Source organism: Gymnoscopelus braueri, assembly GCF_963280865.1.
Source record: "Gymnoscopelus braueri genome assembly, chromosome: 16".
Classification (NCBI taxonomy): Eukaryota; Metazoa; Chordata; class Actinopteri; order Myctophiformes; family Myctophidae; genus Gymnoscopelus; species Gymnoscopelus braueri.
The window spans coordinates 25,246,001-25,265,951 of record NC_137616.1 but is presented as its reverse complement, the minus strand read 5'-3'; the positions used below and the strand labels follow the sequence as shown (position 1 = coordinate 25,265,951).

At 40.6% G+C, this 19,951-nt stretch overlaps 2 protein-coding genes across 3 annotated transcripts in view; both read left to right on the top strand.

Annotated features, from left to right (window-relative positions):
• The window catches only part of prep (prolyl endopeptidase), a 189,575-nt gene that overhangs the window by 37,314 nt on the left and 132,310 nt on the right, over nucleotides 1–19,951 (top strand). The gene's annotated exons all lie outside the window — the stretch shown is intronic.
• Nucleotides 1–19,951, top strand: part of lin28b (lin-28 homolog B (C. elegans)) — a gene marked incomplete at its 3' end in the record, with an annotated part of 33,035 nt that overhangs the window by 5,463 nt on the left and 7,621 nt on the right. The window contains exon 3 of the mRNA XM_080453066.1: nucleotides 18,196–18,383. Within this exon, the coding sequence (XP_080309192.1) occupies nucleotides 18,196–18,383 (188 nt within the window). The remainder of the gene's footprint in view (nucleotides 1–18,195; nucleotides 18,384–19,951) is intronic.

Below are 19,951 nucleotides of genomic sequence, written 5' to 3'. Positions count from 1 at the left end.
AGAGAGCGAGAGAGAGGGAGGGAGGGAGGGAGGGAGGGGCGGGGGTAGGAAAAGACGTAGTATGAAGGGAAGGGACAGAGGGAGTGTAAGGACAGGAGAGACCCAGAGAGGGAGAGAGGAGGAGTTTGCTCAGGAGAGGGAAAGAGGAGCGATGTGGGAAAATAAGAGAGAGAGAGGGGGGGGGGTGAGAGTGTGTGTGTGTGGGGTAGCGGTAGACGAGGAAAACATGAGAGAGAGAGAGAGAGAGAGAGAGAGAGAGAGAGAGGGGTTGGAAAGAGACCAGTGAGTGTGGAAGAGCAAGAGGTACGAGGGGGTGAGAGGGAAGGAGAGTGAGAGGTGTGTGTGTGTGTGTGTGTGTGTGTGTGTGTGTGTGTGTGTGTGTGTGTGTGTGTGTGTGTGTGTGTGTGTGTGTGTGTGTGTGAGGTGTGTGTGTGTGTGTGTGTGTGTGTGTGTGAGCATGCGCGTGTGCAAGAGGCTCCCGACCATAAGTTCTTCCTGGGAGGCCTCATCATCATAGCTTCTATCTGATCACTTCCTGTTGGAAGCTATGTGTGTAGTTTATGTGAGCTGATAAAGTGTGTGTGTGTAGTATATACTATATGTCCATGTGAGTGTGAGAGTATTTAAACCTGCCCATCTGCTATATGTCTGTACAAGCAATCCTCAATCCTGTACAGTACAATAATCAGAAATGTTACTATCTCTGTGTGTCAGCTCTGTCCTACCTGGACTAGTGCATCTGTTCATGTGTGTGTGTGTGTGTGTGTGTGTGTGTGTGTGTATGCTCTGCTGGGACATGGGGGTTGCTCTCTCCTAAAGGCATTCTTTAAAAAGAGGAATTTCTTTAAAGACAAAAAGGGGAGGGGAGGGTGGTGGTGGGGGGGGGGGGTATAGTGGGGTTGGGTGAGGTAGGGGGTGGTGTGTGTGTGTGTGTGTGGGGGGGGGGGGGTGGTTTGCCCTTTGTCGGTAATCAGTTTGAAATGTTCAGCAGTGAGCTAGCTTTGCTGCTGTGTGCTGCTGTTCGTCCAAAGCCTCAAGACTGAGTGTTCACTTTATGGGATGGAGTGCATGAGTTCTGCGTGTGTGTGTGTGTGTGTGTGTGTGTGTGTGTGTGTGTGTGTGTGTGTGTGTGTGTGTGTGTGTGTGTGTGTGTGTGTGTGTGTGTGTGTGTGTGTGTGTGTGTGTGTGTGTGTGTGTGTGTGTGTGTGTGTGTAAAAGAAAAAAAGGAGTTACTCATTTTCTGCTTTCGCTGCGTGGGTGTTGATGTCTACATGCAAGCCCTTTGTAAAACATGTTTTTATTTTACGTGTGTGTATGAGAGAGGGAGAGAGGGAGAGAGAGAGACAGCATGCGTGCATGTATATGGTATGGTTTGTGCATGAGTGTGTGTGTGTTTTGTGTAGCGAGGTTAAAGTGGGCCCCTAGTGAGATTAACCTCTGGTCCGTGTCACCGTTTGGCATGCAGGCCCCACCCATCCCTGCCTCCAGATCGCCAGTATCAGGCTTTGTCTCTCCTGTAGCCTCAGTATCCCACCAGCCAGCGGCGGCAGCAGAAGCCCCTTTCCCCTTCAGCACATGAAAAAAACAAAACAAACAAACACAAACCAGAAAACACCAAAGAAGCAGAAAGAGTAGTCATGTGACTTCCTTTTGGGGAGCCCTGCCTGCCATATAAGGCAGAGATGACTGGTAAATGGGAAGGTGGTGGACTAGAGGCAGCGTGGGTAGAGTGACCATATTTCCCAAAACCCAAACATGGAGCCTTAATCACTTATATCCGATAAAAAAAAACAGCAAAAAATTGCCAATATACTCACAATGCGTCGCATCACAATTTGTTGTGCGAATAGATCGGCTATTTATGCTACTTTTTGACGATTTATTATGAGACATTACATTTCTTATTTAATTACATTTCTTTCCCCCCAGCTGTTTTCATCAGGATGGGGGACAATTACTTTAGCACTTGAGTGACTGTACCTTTCAACTGACTATGTGTAAGCACTCATAACAAGTGTTATTATTTAAACCTGGGTAAAAAACAGGACAATTTGGTAGTGAATGTTGAAAACCGGGACATTTTATTGTTGTAGAGATATTTTTCTGCTCTTGGGACACCCAGCTTGAAACTGGATGTCTGGGATGAGTTGTATTTATTTATTTGTTTTGTTTGTTAAATGCACTAGTTCTTATTGGATTAACTTGAGTCAGATCTTTCAGTGGAAACATAATAAATTGAGTATAAATCATTTAAACTGTACTCGTATCTCTATGAAAGAGACCGTTTTGTACAACAATATGGCCTCTTGGTTAGTAAAGAATTACGAGCTACAGTACAGAGAATGTCCATCTACTATTTATTAAATTATCTAATGTAGTTGTGAACAAATTCATTCTTTCAGACTTGTTTTTGTAGGAAAATTATTATCAGATTTGATCAGGCAACATGCTCTTAATTTGGCAGCTGTAAAATATTTAAAGGGGAAATAAGTTTGTGTCAATAATGTAATCACTATTGAGCATTTATATTAATATAAACCACATTTATTCACATTTAAAGGGTGTTTATTGAAGCAAAGGTTCTAAGGGTATTTCACATTACTTTAACATCATGTATTATTTCTTGAAAATATTTCTCAAAATTCTTCAGCAGTGACGCAATTAAAAATTAATGAAAATGGAACAAATACACATTTAATTAAAATCCTCCATTTATGTTTCTAACCTCAAAGCATCTATCAGTACATCAGTACATAACATATGTGGCATGCCAGGAAGTGACAGGATAGTGCGTTGACCACAATTCCGGCTGGAGCCCTGTGTAATTCCCCCTCCCTCTGTTGAGTTTCCTGTTCTCCGCTATCCTATCTAAATAAAGCACCTAAATGAATAAATAAATAGATAGATGGATATATATATCTAATTGATATACTGTTGTGTATATAGATGATAGATAGGTAGGATAGATAAATAGATAGACAGATAGATAGATAGATAGATAGATAGATAGATAGATAGATAGATAGATAATGTAGTTAGATAGATAGAATAGATAGATACAGTATATTTTATAACGATGCGTCATTCATGTACATAATACACAAAGAGAAAAAATAAGCCAAGGTTTCATGCCATCTCAGTGCATAATAATAAAAAAAACATTATTTTTAAAATCTCAAACCATGCATTTGAAAATATTTTCTGCATGACAGTCACAATTGCAGCTTGCTATTTGAAGTATTCTATTCATATTTTAGTTTATCAATACATTTCCCAGACCCTGAACATTAGCCTACCTATGCTGTGCTATTTTGTCAACCAAGAACTTTTGATTTACCTATTATCATTAAAGGCACAGTGTGTAACTTTGCCCTCTGTTTACATAACAAAACACATTTGCTTCCAATCATTTCCCTCTATCCAAGCATTCGTCAGCCACTGGAGTAGTGTGGTTTTGTTCACCTGCAGAAACACATTGCCCTCTCGCTGTATTTTGGTGTTGTCACAGTTTGTTTTGATAGCCCAAAAATGTCCCTGCCTATACCAAAAGAAACGGTCAAAACACCAAAACACACCAACAGGGCAGTGTGCTTCTGCAGGTAAACACCACCACACTACTCCACTGGCTGATACCTGCTGGTACTAGAGGGAAATGATTGGTAAATATTTATTGTCAATGGCACTTTTTTGTAAAGCATGGTGGATAGCTCATCTTGTTGTCGTCCTCCATTCCGTTTTTTTAAAAGATGTTTCCTTAGATCTCTGGTTCTCAACGTGGGGTGCGTGGACCACCAGAGTGCCCAAATGGAACCCAGGGTTAATCACAGATAGTATAGATTGGGGTCCCAGAGATTTAAAAAAAGGGGGCGGGGGGGTGGGGGGGTCAAGCTCACAACGTATCTAGCGTTGTGGGCTTGTAGATCGGCTATTTTCACTATTTTGAAATGATTTTGACCAACGGTTTTGGTCTGGACATATAAGGTTTCCACCTGACAGCAATTATATCAAACTGGGGGTCCTTGAAATTAAAACAGTTGAGAACCACTGCTTTAGATAGTTTCTTTTTTCTTTTCTGTTTTATTTTTTTAACAATAGCAGCCCTGTTCTGAATTGGTTCAGTTATTAGCCAGGATGTGCTTTTTATCACCGGTCACCTCAGCAAGGGTTCATTTCCTCCTTGATGCTGATAAATGTTGCAGAATGATCTAGTGCTTCCTCCTCCCAGATCAAATATTTGCCCCAGTCATAATCAGGGGGAGAGTTGGATGTTGTTAATTTGAGGCAGGGGGGAAACGCGGTGGCTCTTTAAGTGTGTGATGGGGGTTGGGCAGGGGTTAAAGGTCGGGGCCACTAATGACAACGTGTCGAGGAGCGCTGGGGGTGTCAGCGCCATGAGACCGTCTTTGTTGGTGGCTTTTTGAAAATAGCCGATCTACAAGCTCGCAACGTGTGCTAATGCACGCTTGTAGTTATTTTCAAACATTTTTGACATTCTTTGAAAAAGAAATTGAAACGTTTTGAAAATAGGACTAGGAAAATTGTGTGTGTGTGTGTGTGTGTGTGTGTGTGTGTGTGTGTGTGTGTGTGTGTGTGTGTGTGTGCGCGCGTGGGTGTGGGGTACAGTGGTGGAAGAAGTACTATTTTTTTTTAGATATGTAAAAGCTATACCACAATATAAAAATTATCTCTTACAAATAAAGGTCCTGTATTTCAATATTTTACTGGTGTGCAAGTTCAAAGTATTGAGTACAAATCTTCTTATAGTACCAAAGTAAAGGTACTCAAATGTTTAAAAAAAAAAAGTCGACCCACAAGCTGGTGCGATGCGTTGTGAGCGTGTAGATCGGCTATTTCTTGAATAGCCAAAAGATTAAATAGGCCCTTGTGGTCGATATATGTATGTTTTGTATTAATAATCTAAATTAGCAAAGTAAGAAATTACAAAAAAATATGTCCTCAAGTCAAGTAAAAGTACCAAAAAATTGTACAGTACTTGAATAAATGTACGAGTTACTTTCCTGCGCTGGTTAATGGTTGGTGTCTGGTATGTATTGCTGCTGTCAGGCAGACACCTTGTCTCTCCATATTTAAAGGGGAAATCCACCCATTTTCAATATTTAACTATGTCATTAATATAGCATAAAGGAGTTGTGTGGAAATAAGAAAAAAATAAAAAAAAAATTAACATTGCAAAAAAAATTAACATTGCAAAAAAATTAACATTGCAAATTACACCATGATGAGTCATCACAGTGTAATTTGCAATGTTAATTTTTTTGCAATGTTAAATTTTTTTGCAATGTTAATTTTTTTTTTAATTTTTTCTTATTTCCACACAACTCCTTTATGCTATATTAATGACATAGTTAAATATTGAAAATGGGTGGATTTCCCCTTTAAATAGGTTTTCTTTTTTTCATACATTAATGCCCCAATGAAAATAGCCGACCTAACAAGCTCACAGCTTGTGAGCTTGTGCTCACACAGCTATCTCTCTACCTCCCCGGCTATGTTTTACTATTTTAAAATGTAAAAAAATTATAATAATAAAAAAAGGAACGGTTTTGGACATACAAGGTTTCCACCCGACAGCAACGATATGCTACTGTCTTCCTTTACTTCACCTTCTCCCTCTCCCTGTCTCTGTCTCTGCCTCTCTCTCTCTCTACCCCCCTCTCTCTCTCTGTCTCTACCTCCCTCTCTCTCTCTCTCCCCCTCCCTCCCTCCCTCCCTCTCTCCCCTTCTCTCTCTCTATGTCTCTCTCTCTCTCTACCTCCCTCTCTCTCTCTCTCTCTCCCCTTCTTCTTCTTCTTGTTGGGTTTATATGCATCCTGTAGGGTTACGTCCATCTGGGCTGATCTGGCCCAGCTTTGTCCACTTAGCATTTCCTGTGTGTAAAAAGCTACTTAATGGCACCACGCCACATGGCGAACGCCATCTCCTTCTCACCCCTATATACCCCTCCCTACACACACACACACACGCACACACGCACACGCACACACACGCACACGTTGGTGTTACTTTACTACATCAACATTTTGGGATGCTGCTTTTATGAATGGCAATTTTTTAATTAACCTAAAGCCGAAATAACCGATCTAACAAGCTCACAACGACAAGTTGTAAGGATTTTCATTGCACGACACCCGCGCACAACTAAGCCACACTCAGTCATAAATCCTGCCTAACTCTAACCCCAATCCCTCTATACCTAACCTCTAACCTTAATCCCAACCTTAATCTTTCCATAATTGTAAGCCTAACAAAAAAGAGAACACATTTTAAACCATAAAACAACCAATTCTCTTGTCAACTTCACTGGACCAAGACGATTGTCCTCGTAACGGCTATTTCTCAAATTATACTACATTCATGGGGACATCGGGTCCTCACAAGTATAGTAATACAAGCACGCGCGCACACACGCGCACGCACACACACAAGCACGGACACACACACTGTACACAGACCCACAGACTCTACCGTGCGGCTCCTTGTGGCCCGCCTCTGATTGAAAGCATCCCATAATGAGCCCGGTTCCTGGGCCGGTGGTCGCCACGGCGAGCGAGAGGCTGCAGGGCGGTGGGTATCCTCTGCTTTCCCATCCCCTCACGTTACAGCTTCCTGTATTGATCGCCGGGCACTGGTGACGACCAGGGCCCATGGCCTGATGAAAAGGAGGGCTATTTCTATCCAGGATGTTACTCTTTATTGATCTGCTGCTGCCTGGCTTCCTACACACACGCACACACACACACACACACACACACACACACACACACACACACACACACACACACACACACACACACACACACACACACACACACACACACACACACACACATGACACACACACACTCACGCGCACGCAAATGTACACATGCATATTGTTGCTGTCGTGCAATGTTTTTTCGTAAATGAATGCCCTACCTCATCACACTATAGCGTCTCGCGAAAGTAGCAGAAATAGCAGATCTACAGACTCAAAATGTGTTGTGAGCTTGTACGTCTGCTATTTTTGAATTTGAATCCTGAAAAGTAACACTTTTCGGACTTGTGAGGTTTCCACCCCGACAGCTATGATATTATGCGCATGAAGGCCACACACAAACACACGAGCGTACGTATGTATGCATGTACTGTAACGTATATCGTTGCTGTCGGGCAGAAACCTTGTATCTCCATATTTCAACCTTTTATGGTTTCCCCCCTGAAATGAATGCCCTTCTTCGTCGTACAAGAGTGTCGCACAAAAGTAGCGGAAATAGCCAATCTGATCCGACGCGTCGTGAGCTTGTAGATCGACTGTTATCGGTATTTCTGAGAGTTTGTGAAAGTCACAGTGAAAACGGTGAAGTGTGTCTGTGGGTTTTGAACCAATCAGATGTATTAACCCATTAAATCCGGGAACGAATCTGTGTAATTTTTAGATGTCTTTGGCTGTTCCAAAATAGCAGATATACAAGCTCATAGCGTGGCACCGAGTGCAGCGCCACGAGCTTGTAGATGTTAGCAAATCTTTGAATATATGTATTTTTTAAAGCGAACATTTGTAACTCAAATCTTTGCTTCCGCAGCCAAATACATATAATGTTGGGGGTCCTTGACATGAAAAAGTTTGACCACCACTGATATAGCATTAGCAACATGTTTTTTTTGTTTTTTTCAGAAACCAGTTAGGATTTAGAAGACATTTGTAGATGCGTTCCTGGATCGAATGGGTTAACAAGAGCTTGCGACTAAATAAATAACTACATTGGCTGATGAAAAGGAGGGATATTTCTATCCAGGATGTTACTCTTTATTGATCGCTACTGCCTGCTTCCTACACACACACGCACACACACACACACACACACACACACACACACACACACACACACACACACACACACACACACACACACACACACACACACTCACTCCCGCGCACACACACAAATGTACACATGCATACATCGTCCCTGTCGTGTGGAAACCTCACATGTCCCAATTTTTTTTGCAAAAGCAGCAGATCTACAAGCTCAAAACGCGTCGCTTCGCGCCGCGTTTCGAGCCGCGTTTCGAGCTTGTAGATCTGCTACTTTTGATGTTTTCGTGTGACGCCGTAGTGTGATCAAGTAGGGCGTTAATTTACGAAAAAACACCAAAAGTTAGAATATGGAGATAAGAGGTTTCTGCCCCACAGCAACGATATGCAAAAAAAAAGAAAGCCACACACACACACGAACGTGCACATGCAAAGATATTTATTACATATCACCGGCTCATACGTGCAGCGCATGAGCCATTTGAGAAGCCGCGCGTCTCTAGTTCGGCGGATGCTTTACTTCCATTTTTAACGGATCTCCTCCTGATCTTTGACGTGGGCTCAGGGTGGGGGGTGGGGTGGGTGGGGGGGGACTGGTTCTCAAAGTGTGGTCCGGGGACCCCCAGGCGTCCTTGAGGGGGTTCCAGGAGGTATCAAAATGTGTTGATATTGTATCGTTGCTGTCGGGCAGAAACCTCCTTATTTCCATATTTTAACCTCTTGTGTTTTTTTCCGTAATTTAATGCCCGACTTGATCATACTACAGCGTCACACAAAAGCATCAAAAGTAGCAGAGCTTGTAGATCTGCTATTTTTGAATTTGAATCCTGAAAATGAACAGTTTTGGCCATGTGTGGTTTCCACCCGAGTCCGACAGAGACGATATGTGTAAATCTAAATCCTATATGCGTAGGCTATTTGCTGATCTACAAGCTCTGAGCTTATTCTATTTTCAAAAAATCTTGAGAAAATTTTGTATTTTTGAAAAAGTTTAACACCACAAATCTTGTATGGGGACGGAGGGTTTGGGGGGGGGGGGGGGTCCGCGGCTAAATACATGTTAATTTGGGGGTCCTTGGCATGAAAAGGTTTGAGAACCGCTGATGTTGGGAAGGGAGGGGAGGGGAGGGGCTGCTGCCAGTTGCCGGTGCCTCCATGGGGGCAGAGCGACCAGGGAGCACATTGGTGTGGTCCTTCAGAAGGGGAAGGGGAGGTGCGGGGCGGAGGGGAGGGGGGGGGGTGGTGAGGGGGTGGTTATACCGCTGACCCCCGGATTTCTGCCGCTGACCTGTGGGGCTCCTGATCAAATGGGGGTTTTGTTCCTGGTCCAACCCCCCCCCCCCCCCTCACCCGTCCAGCCGCTGATCAGGAGTTGCTCCTCCATTGGAGCTGAACAGAATGCGCTGGAGGCATTTCCATGGGCTCCCAGTCCCCCCGCCACAGTTTCTCCCCTCCCCTCCCCTCCCCTCCCCTCCCCTCCCCTCCCCTCCCTGCACCTCCTCTCCCCTCCCCTTCCCTCTTTACCCCGCCCACCTTCCACCCATGCTGAAGACCACTCCTCCATTTTGTGTCCCCCCCTCTCTCTCTCTCGCTCTCTCTGGCTCACTCTCTCTCTCTCTCTCTCTCTCTCTCTCTCTCTCTCTCTCTCTCTCTCTGACCATGCCCTTTCCTGACCTCTGTGCGTAAAGTGAAACCGGTCAGGACACCCGCCAGGTTACTTGAGAGGAGGTGACTCACGTTACGGGGTCTGATTCGCAAGGTTTTCAGACACACACGCACTCATACACGCACACACACGCACGCACACACACACACACCCACCCACACGCACAAGCACACGCACACGCACATCACACACACACACACACACACACACACACACACACACACACACACACACTCACTCACTCACGTAAATCCACATGCTACAATTTATTACGTAATTGCACAGAGGCCGCGTTGCTGTAAGTCCATGTTCCAGCACCAGTGAATGGAAGTCAATTGGAGCAGTAGTATAGGGTACTCACTCAGGAAGACACAGGAGGCAATGCTGCAAATCGTCTCTGTGTCGGCTGGAAACCTTGTATGTCCAAAACTGTTGCTTCTGGAAAATGGAAGAAAGAACCATGTGTTCCAATGGATTCAATGTAGTCATTATTAAGCCACAAGCTCTTGTTAGTACTTTTTAATTGGTACAATATTTCTAAAACCCACAGATAGACCTGAACCACTTTCACCTAAAAGGTTTTTTCAAAAATAGCAAGAATTGTACATCTTTTGTGTGACACTGTAGTATGACAAAGTTGGGCATTAATGTACGATAAAACAAACGAAAATATGGAGAAGAGGGAGCAACGAAATGTTGAAGAGCTAAAACTCATAGTTTTGTGGGAGACTTTGTGCGCTTGTTCACACGTTTCTTTTTTTGTCGAACAAAAGGAGTTGTGTGATATCCTCACTGGTGCATTGTGGGGGATTGGGGGTTTCAACTTTGACCTGGAGAGAGAAGCCGCCTGTTAGGCTGAAAGGAACAGGAAGAGGAAATACTGATTCAACCACACAGCAGAAAGCAATCAATGACTACTTATCATTATGTGCGCTGCATTGCCATTTTGAAATCAGACGAACGATGTCGATCTACCTATTTATTTTTGCTCTGGGAAATGCCCTTGAGTCGTTTCAAATGGTCCAGTGATTATGTAAACATAAAATCAATTGGCGTATTAATTAGTACGTTAACGGTTCAATTCGCTCATGCTGGTGGTTCCTTGCAAAGGATTGGTTGAGCCAGAATGGCTAAAGGTTAACCACTTAAACACTATATACTTAGCTGCCCGGAGTGCCCCAGGGCTCTATACCTGGTCTGCTCCTTTTCCCCCCACTTCACCAAATCTCTCCACGAAAAATAGGCGATCTACAAGCCCATGAGCTTGTGCATCTGCTATATCCACCGAATATTCACCCCAGAATACCCCCAAGGGTTTATGTGTTTAATTTAGAATGTGTGTTTTCTTTTTCTTTTAGAGGAAAGGGGGATTAGGCTTGAGTTTTCGTATGACATATGTCTCATCCTGGTGTTGTCTTTCGGCTGATGTGACAATAAATATTATTTTTTGCACAGGCATTGGAAATTAATCTTTACAATCATAAGCCCCCCCCCCATTGTCCTTCCTCTGAGCTGTTGTGGAGAATCCTTTTACTTTTCCTCATTCTCTCTCCTTGATCCTCGTCTTTTTTTCCCTCAGAGACAAATCTAAATGAGCTGGCTTCTGCATTAAGCCCGATTCGTACTCGAAAGTAGCCGACCTACAACTAAGCTCACATCCGCGACGCCTGGTGAGCTTGTAAGTCGGGGTATTTTCGCTGTACGATACGGTCTCTCGGAGCACAAATTAGGCTTTAGTTAAGTAGTTGCAAGCTGGCCAGGACTATCACCTACTAACTGGAGAGAGGCGGTCAACCAGTGCATGTCCAGATGAATTCATGTGTAATGGCTTATGTGAAATATTTTCAAGTGATACTATTCTGCCTCTGTAAGGATACATAGGGTTTGAAAAAAAAGGGTAGCAGCATTATGGAAAATCTTTGGAGTCATTTTAGAGATGTTGTTTGTGCCCTTAATCAGCATAAGGTACTCTTAAGGTCCTTACACACCGGGGCGAATTCTTCATGCGAATAAATACGTTTTTTTTAAAAACCTTATTAAGTCAATACAAGCGTCCACATCAGTTTCGCAAAGCGAAAAAGCGTCTTTTAATTATTCGGAACGAGTCCGAATTTTGCGTATATTCGCATATTCGCCGGTGTGTAAGGACCTTTACTCTATTTAGAAGTTTAAAATGTTTTTTGATGTTTCAAGTTTTATTGTATTAAAGCTACTTTCAGTCACGTGAAGCAGTTTACTCTTTGTACCTGAGCTGTGAACTCCCTAACTTGGAATTTTGGTTTCAAAAGTTGAACACTCAATGTTGAAATGAGGAAATACAGTGACATTCATATAACATAGGCTACAACAATATATATATATATATATATATATATGTATATATATGTATATATATGTGTGTGTATATATATATATATGTATATATATGTATATATATATGTATATATAAAAGCTACATAACTGATATTAATAGATGAAATATAATGAATTAGCTTATTCTGTCCATTGATTTGTGCTGCAAAGTTACAGGAAGGTATTGCTTTTGATGCATATGTTTTGGTTTTTGTTCAGTCTGGTTTATGCCTCAGACTATATTGTCACAACAGGTTAATATATTAAATTGTAGCGCATGAAAAATAGGCTCTAAAGTGAACCATAAGCTTTGATTAGTTTACTATGAATTTTTGACATGAAGTCTCTCCTCAAATGACAGTTCTGCAATACCACAGTGCAGGCCAATGCCATGTTAAAATAATTGTTTGTAATAAAATGTAATACGTTATATTACTATTATTATAATAAAAAAAACATGTGAAAATAACAAAAGTATAATAACGGGTATATAAAATTCTTGGTCATTATGATGTTGTTAAACAAGTTATCTGGATTCAGAAGTTGGAAAGGAGAGTTTGCCCCTTGAATGTTGGATATGATGGCAAATTTTCTTTTTTAAACAGCATTATTATTACCATCACTGTACACAGAAAAAACCTGGAGTGTTAATTGAACTCTTGGAAGTTTAAAGGGTCCGCTTTTAAACGTTCAATTATTTTGTATTGGGTGAATTCATATTTAAAAAGTAAAAAGTAAACCAAAAAAAAAAGAATTTGCTTCCTGAAATAGTGCTTGGAATTGAAAACACATCCTGATGAAATAATTCTACAAAGCTTTCATCAACATTGTTTTCCAGAAGCAGACAAAACAAATCGACTGATTAAAGTTTTCCTCTTTTTTCCCCACTGTTCCATATTCATCTATCGTTAATTGCACTCTCTGTGTGTGCAATGAGTGCAAACTCTATTATTAGTTTATTACAATTAACAAGTAACTCTCAGTCATCTCTTTAAATCACTATCCAATTTTTTCGTTACATTTGATTGAACACATATTTATTAACTATCCCTTTTATAGCTGCAAGACCCAGTGCCTACGCATTTAAGGGGCATTGGACAAAGTTTATGGGAAATGTTACTCTGAAGTGAAGAAAAAAGGGAATGTCCTCCACACACGATAGGCTGCTCTCCCGTCTTAAAATTTCAACCAAAAGTGAACAACGTTTCGCCCGTACACGGCTTCATCAAGCACGGGCGAAACGTTGTTCGCTTTTGGTTAAAATATTAAAAAAGACGGGAGAGCAGCCTATCGTGTGTGGACATTCCCTTTTTTTCTTCACTTGATTATGTTTGGGTCCACCTTGTTTAAAGAAACTGTCTAGTTTTATTTTAACCCATTAAGACCGGGAACGCATCTGTGTCACGTTTTGATTTGAGCTAAAAAGGCATTGTTTTACACTTTGGCTATTCAAAAATAGCAGCGCTATGAGCTTGTAGATCTGCTATTTTTGAAAAATCGTGAAAATGTGTGCAACTCTTTGAATAGATATTCATATTCAACATTTTTTACTCAAATCTTTGCTTCTGGGGGTCCCTGGAACAAAATATTTTGAGATGGGTGTCGGAGGCCAAATACATATCATTTTGGGGGTCCTTGACATGCAAATGTTTGAGACCCACTGATATAGAAACATACGTTTTTTTCAGAAAACTGTTGGGATTTAGAAGACATTTGGAGAATCGGCCTCAGGTCTTAATGGGTTAAAGAAACCGTCTAGTTTTATTTTAAGATAATTGTCGTTCGTTCCTTTGAACCTTTCTTTTCCCTCCATCTTCTACATATGGTTTTCTACACGTCCTGGCGTGTTATTTATAGACCTGGACATACTGTATAGCAGGTATACAAGGCTTACACTGCATCAATGTGGGCAGTGATGGAAGAAGTACTCGCATGTTTTAGTTAAGTAAAAGTATCAATACTGCAATGTAGATATACTCTGTTACAAGCGGAAGTCCCGTGTTAAAAATGAACTTGAGTAAAAGTACAAAAGTATCTGCATCAAAATATACTTAAAGTACCAAAAGTAAAAGTAGTCATTGTGCAGAACGTCCCATTTCACAAGTTCAAAATGTATAAAAAAGCTTTTGAAAATAGCCAATCTACAAGTTCACAATGCGTCGCATTGTGAGCTTGTAGATCTGCTATTTTCAAATGGCCGTAATATACGGCTGAAGTGGTTAGTGTGTTTTGTAATAATAATCAAAATCTACAAAGTAACTGAAGTTTTCATATAATTATAGTGGAGTAAAAGCACAATATTTTCCTCTGAGATGTAGTGGGGTAGAAGTTAAAGTTTTGTAAATACTGAAGAAAGTAAAAAACATACCTCAAAATTGTACTTAAGTACAGTACTTCAGTACATGCACGTAGTTACTTTACACCACTGCGTGTGGGTGTGTTTACTTGGTGCAATCCATGAAGGTCATGGATACAGTGCCTATCAGTGGTTCTGTACCATCATCAACACATAAATCATTGTCCGGTGGTTATGTAGTAACTAAATCAATAGTTCCAATCAGGCAGATAAGACTGATGGTTCTTCTGTCCAGGGAAATGATTGCATGGGTGCGACACACTTTTCTCTCCCCCCCACCCACTGAAGAAATAGGAAATGGTGCCTCTGTGATAAGTAGATAGGGTAGGAGTGAAGCAGGGATGCACATTCAGAGATAAGCGCCTCTGCTGCTGTGACCGTCATGGCAGTTGGTACAAGCTAGTTAATGTCAGGCCTCTGTGTGTGAAATGATGCCGTGTCGTGTTTTGTTTTTGTGCTATCTGGATGAACGCTAACGCTAGGGGGTTTCGCAGAGTTGGCAATTGCTCAGTCAGTGCACACATGCACGAAATAATGAAAGGATGAAACCTGTGTATGTCTTTCATTTGAGAGTAAAAATCCTCAGTGTCAATGTGTCCCTATTGCCTGCGTAATTCTCATGTAACTATCTGAGGCAAATGAACACTGAGGACTGTGTAAGCTAATGTTTCAACTGAAAACCTCAATGTATCTCTTCACCATTCATGTTTATTGTTTTACAAACCATTATCTTGTTTCTTTTCTCATTTCATACAAGTCATGTCATAGTACATTTTCTTGAGTACTGTACTTAATTGAAAATAAATTGCGTATCTGAACTTTAGTATTTGTATTTTTGGATACTTCTGACTTTCACTCCTCTACATTTTAAAGACAAATATTGTACTTTGACTCCACTACATTTCTAGGAAGGGAAAAAGTACATTGTGAATTAACCACTTAAGCTCTATTTGAAATATAGTGAACATAGCAGATCTACAAGCTCGCAATGCATTGTCAGCTTGTAGATCTGCTATTTTCCCTATATCTGAAAAGTTCTGAAATTCGTTAGAATGGGGGGGGGGGATATGTTCATTTCAATACAGCAATGCATTGATATTAAAAAGAAAACGTACTTTGTAATTTGTACTTTTGAATACTTAATTATTGTAGAAAGCATGTACTTTTGAAAACTTAAGTTGTTTGTATTTTCTAAAAGCACGTATACTCCAGCACTCTTAAGTACAAATTTGACTGAGGAACTTTCACTAGTAGTTGAGTGATATTTGACCAGGAGTATCTATACTTTGACTCAAGTACTTGGGTTGAGTACTTTGTCCACCACTGTATCTGGGGCTATCACAGCTGTATTCCAACTGGTCTGTATAACATACAATATATATAAGCTATAAGGCAGTGGTTTTCAACCTTTTTCACATCAAGGTCCATTATTTATTCGGCATTTGAGCCACTGAACCACCATTTGATGAGATTTAGACTCTCAGATCCCAAGACTTAGAATATTTTGTTATTGTTCGATAAGATTTTGTCCACAATTCCATGCTGTATAGATGTTGGTACCATAGGAGAGACGACAGACAAATTGTTGATCAAAATGTAACAATTCTTTTACATTCTGTAATTGTAGAGACTTATTGTAGATTAAGTAATGCTGATGTTTAACAATTAATAATTTAACTCTTGAGAGCATAAAATGAAACCAAACGGACCCGTATACGGGTCCGTTTGGTTTCATTTTACGCTCTCAAGAGTTAAAGATCTATAAGGGGTCCATTTGGTCACCAACTCTGCATCATTTAGCTGGGGACCACCTGGAACCCCCTCAAGGACCACTGGTTGAGAACCACTGCTATAAGGTGCACACTGTGCTGTATGCGCTGACACATTAAAGAACATATTCTACAGCAGTGATTCTCAACCTGTGGGCCGAGGCCCAATGGTGAGTCGTGAGGATATTGCAAGAGGGCCCCCAAATAATTGGCAAAACAACACAAATATTTTAATCATAAAATAACGTTAATATTTAAAAGATAATAATGTAAGAAAAGACTAAAAATGTCATGGTAATCTTTTTTTTAGAACCTTGAAAGATGTGTTTTCATAGTGAAGAACTTCTTAACCCATTCAATCCGGGAACGCATCTCTGTCATTTTAGATGTCTTTGGCTATAAAAAAATTGCAGATATAACAAGCTCATCTGCTATTTTTGAAAGATCGTGAACATGTGTGCAAATCTTTGAATATTCGAACATTTGTCAAATATTTTGTTCCAGGGACACCCAGAAGCAAAGATTTGAGTAAAATTTTTGGTTTCAAAATAATATATGTATTCAAAGATTTTCCCAAAGAAATCATGATTTTTCAAAAAATAGCAGATCTACATGTGCTACTTTTGAATAGCCAAAGTATAAGATAATGGTTGAAGTGGTTAAAATCTAAAATGACAGATGCTTTTCCGGTCTTAATGGGTTAATCGTATATGACGTCATATCAATAAATAAAGTTGCAGTCCTACAGTATGTGTGAGAAGTTCAAATAGGGCCTAAAACATGTATTGTTACATTAGGTCTATATCTCATTCTGTGAGGTTGTTGTCTTCTCTTCAAATGCTTTTATCTTTATTAGGTATTGTAAAATATTGTTTGAGAAACAATTATAGTTTATATTTAAGTGATTAATTCCATTAATATTAACCCATTAAGACCGGGAATTCTTTGATTTATTTGGCTATTCAAAAATAGCAGATATACAAGCTCATTGTGCGGCACCGCGTGCCACTCTACGAGCTGGTAGATCTGCTATTTATCTTTTTTTTAATCGTGAAAATGTTGTGCAAATCTTTGAATATATATATATTAAAGCGAAAATGTTTTAACTCAAATCTTTGCTTCTGGGGATTCTACAAATGTCTTCTAAATCCTAGCAGTTTTTATTTTATTTTGAATACGTACGTTGCTATAAAATCAGTGGTTCTCAAACTTTTTCCATGTCAAGGACCCCCAAAATGATATGTATTCGTCTGCGGACACCCCCATCTCAAAATAGTTTGTTCCAGGGACCCCCAGAAGCAGAGATTTGAGTTATAAATGTATATATTCAAAGTTTCTTTTTTCAAACATAGCAGATCTACAAGCTCATAGCTATGAGCTTGTAGATCTGCTATTTTTGAATAGCCAAAGAAATCTAAAATGACACAGATGTATTCCCTCATTGAATGGGTTAATTTCATTTATTAAGTCCTAAACGGTCAGTGACACACATTCCGGCTAGACGGTTAACTGTATAACTGTCCCATCCCTAAGCAGCATGTACTTTACTTTGCTAAAGAAATGCTAGTTGTCAGATTATGTTAATGTTATAATAGCAGGCTTTTCATGCCTAGGTCGACATTATCCAAGGTCATTTGGAGGTCTTCGGGATCATTTTGAAAGGCTTGGATTAGGATATGAATATTCATGTATATATTCATGTGGGCATTTTTCCTATCTGAGATATAGACCATATTTAAAGCTTTGCATTCTTTTAAAGCAGTGGTTGGGGTCCAGGGACCCCAGGGGTCCTTGGGGGGGGGGGTTCCAGGGGGGTCCCTAGCAAAAGTAGATCGTATAGCATCAACATTAGTTTAACCGTACAGTAACCGTATATACTGTGCATCATTGGGTATGTGAAAAGAGCCGACCTACAAGCTCACAACGCGTCGCACCGCGATTCATTGTGAGCTTGTAGATCTGTTATTTAAAAAATATATAACTTTCAAAGAATATGACACGTTTGGAATATTTTTGAAACACTTAAACAACACAAATTGTTTGTGGGAGTTTCTGGCACATAATATTTTCAGATGAGGGTCCGCTGGTCCAAATACATGGTCATTTGGGGGTGGTCCTTGACATGGAAAAAGTTTGAGAACCACCGTTTTAAAAGACCGAACTTAAACATGAAATATATCGACCTAAGAATGTAGAATTTGTAAAAAAGGACGGTCCTGGTCTGTTCTCTCCATAGAGTAAACTGGTGATGGAGGGCTTCCGCAGCTTAAAAGAAGGCGAGCAGGTGGACTTCACCTACAAGAAGTCCTCCAAGGGCCTGGAGTCTCTGCGGGTGACGGGGCCCGGCGGGGGCCCCTGCGCGGGCAGCGAGAGGAGACCCAAAGGGAAGGTCCCGCTCCAGAAACGCAAACCAAAGGGAGACCGGTGAGTACATCGTATAGGATTAACCCATTGAGACCTGAGGCCAATTCTACTAATGCCTTCTAGAAACAGTAGTTCTCACTCTGCCAACATTTTTCAAAACATTTCAAAAATAGCAGATGTAGAAGCTCGCAATGAGCTTGTATATCTGCTATTCAATTGTCAAATCTAAAATGACACAGATGCTTTCCCGGTTTTAATGGGTTAAAGAGATAGTTCACCCCTAAAATGTTTTTTTTTCTATTGCTTAGTCACCCCATGGAGACGTGAATTCATGGATATTCTTTTTTTTGTAGCATTCCTAAGCCAATAATTTGATGACCGGCAGCGGTTCCGGTAGGAGAAACAAAGAGTCTCCTTTGTGTCTCCTACAGGAACCGCTGCCTACCGGTCCGCTGGTCATCAAATTATTGGCTTAGGAATACGACAAAAACTAAAAAAATATCCATGAATTCAAGTCTCCATGGGGTGACTAATCGATAGAAAAAAAGATTTTTTTTGGGTGAGCTATCCCTTTAAACTTTCTCAGTCACCATGACCGATTTCAGTCATTTTTGGATTTCATAGAAGCCAACCATGTCTTCTGTGGAACAACACCAAAAGTAGCCTATCTACAAGCTCACGACATGTCGCACCGCCGCGCGTCGTGGTGATGCGTCGTGAGCTTGTAGATAGGCTACTTTCGGTTATTAGTTATTTTAAGATTAAAGAGTATTTGAAGTGGTCAAACTAGCAATAGAATAAAGAGTGTTTGAGGAGCGTTTGAATTGGTCTGGCTGTAGAATACATGTCCAGAAGCATCTTCCGTAAACCCCAATGGTCTCAGATATTTCATGAAAGCAAAGGTTGAAGCCTCAATCTGCAATTTCTTTAACTGGTTGGCAGTATGTAGAACGGCAAGAACATAGGGCATAGCAGTGGCGAACATTTTCTGGTTCCACTCAAAAATATTCCATGCATTTTTCCCATAGAGATTTCCAAAAATATTTATATCAATTATTTTAAGCCTAGAATCAAGCCATCCAGGCTCCTGGTGAAGCATGACCATAAAACATTTGATTCTGTGATTTTTTTAAAAATTATATGATATACTATATTTAATAAATACCCTTTTGTTTTACGGTTTTCTAAAAATACTTTTCACAGAATCAAATGTTTTATGGTCATGATTCACCAGGACCCTGGATGGCTTGATTCTAGGCTTCAAATAATTGATATAAATATTTTTGGAAATCTCTATGGGAAAAATGCATTGGCTTTTTCTGAGTGGAACCAGAAAATGGCCGCCACTGCTATGCCCTATTGGTTTAGAACGATAATACACAAACATAATTGTACATATTGTGCTAATTGTTTAGGGAACAGAGTGCTAGGGGGGTGTGGGTCCTTAAATCGCAGATTAGGACTTCCTGGCCTGATATTTTGCTGTGTTCCATGAGTACTGGAATGGAAAATGCTGGGATTGCCTCATTGGGAGCTACTATGTAGGCTGTCAGTGTTTTTGTTGTTGTTTATGTGTAGCAGCCATAGCAGATATTATGCCTGTTAATGAAAAACAAAGATTAACCCAT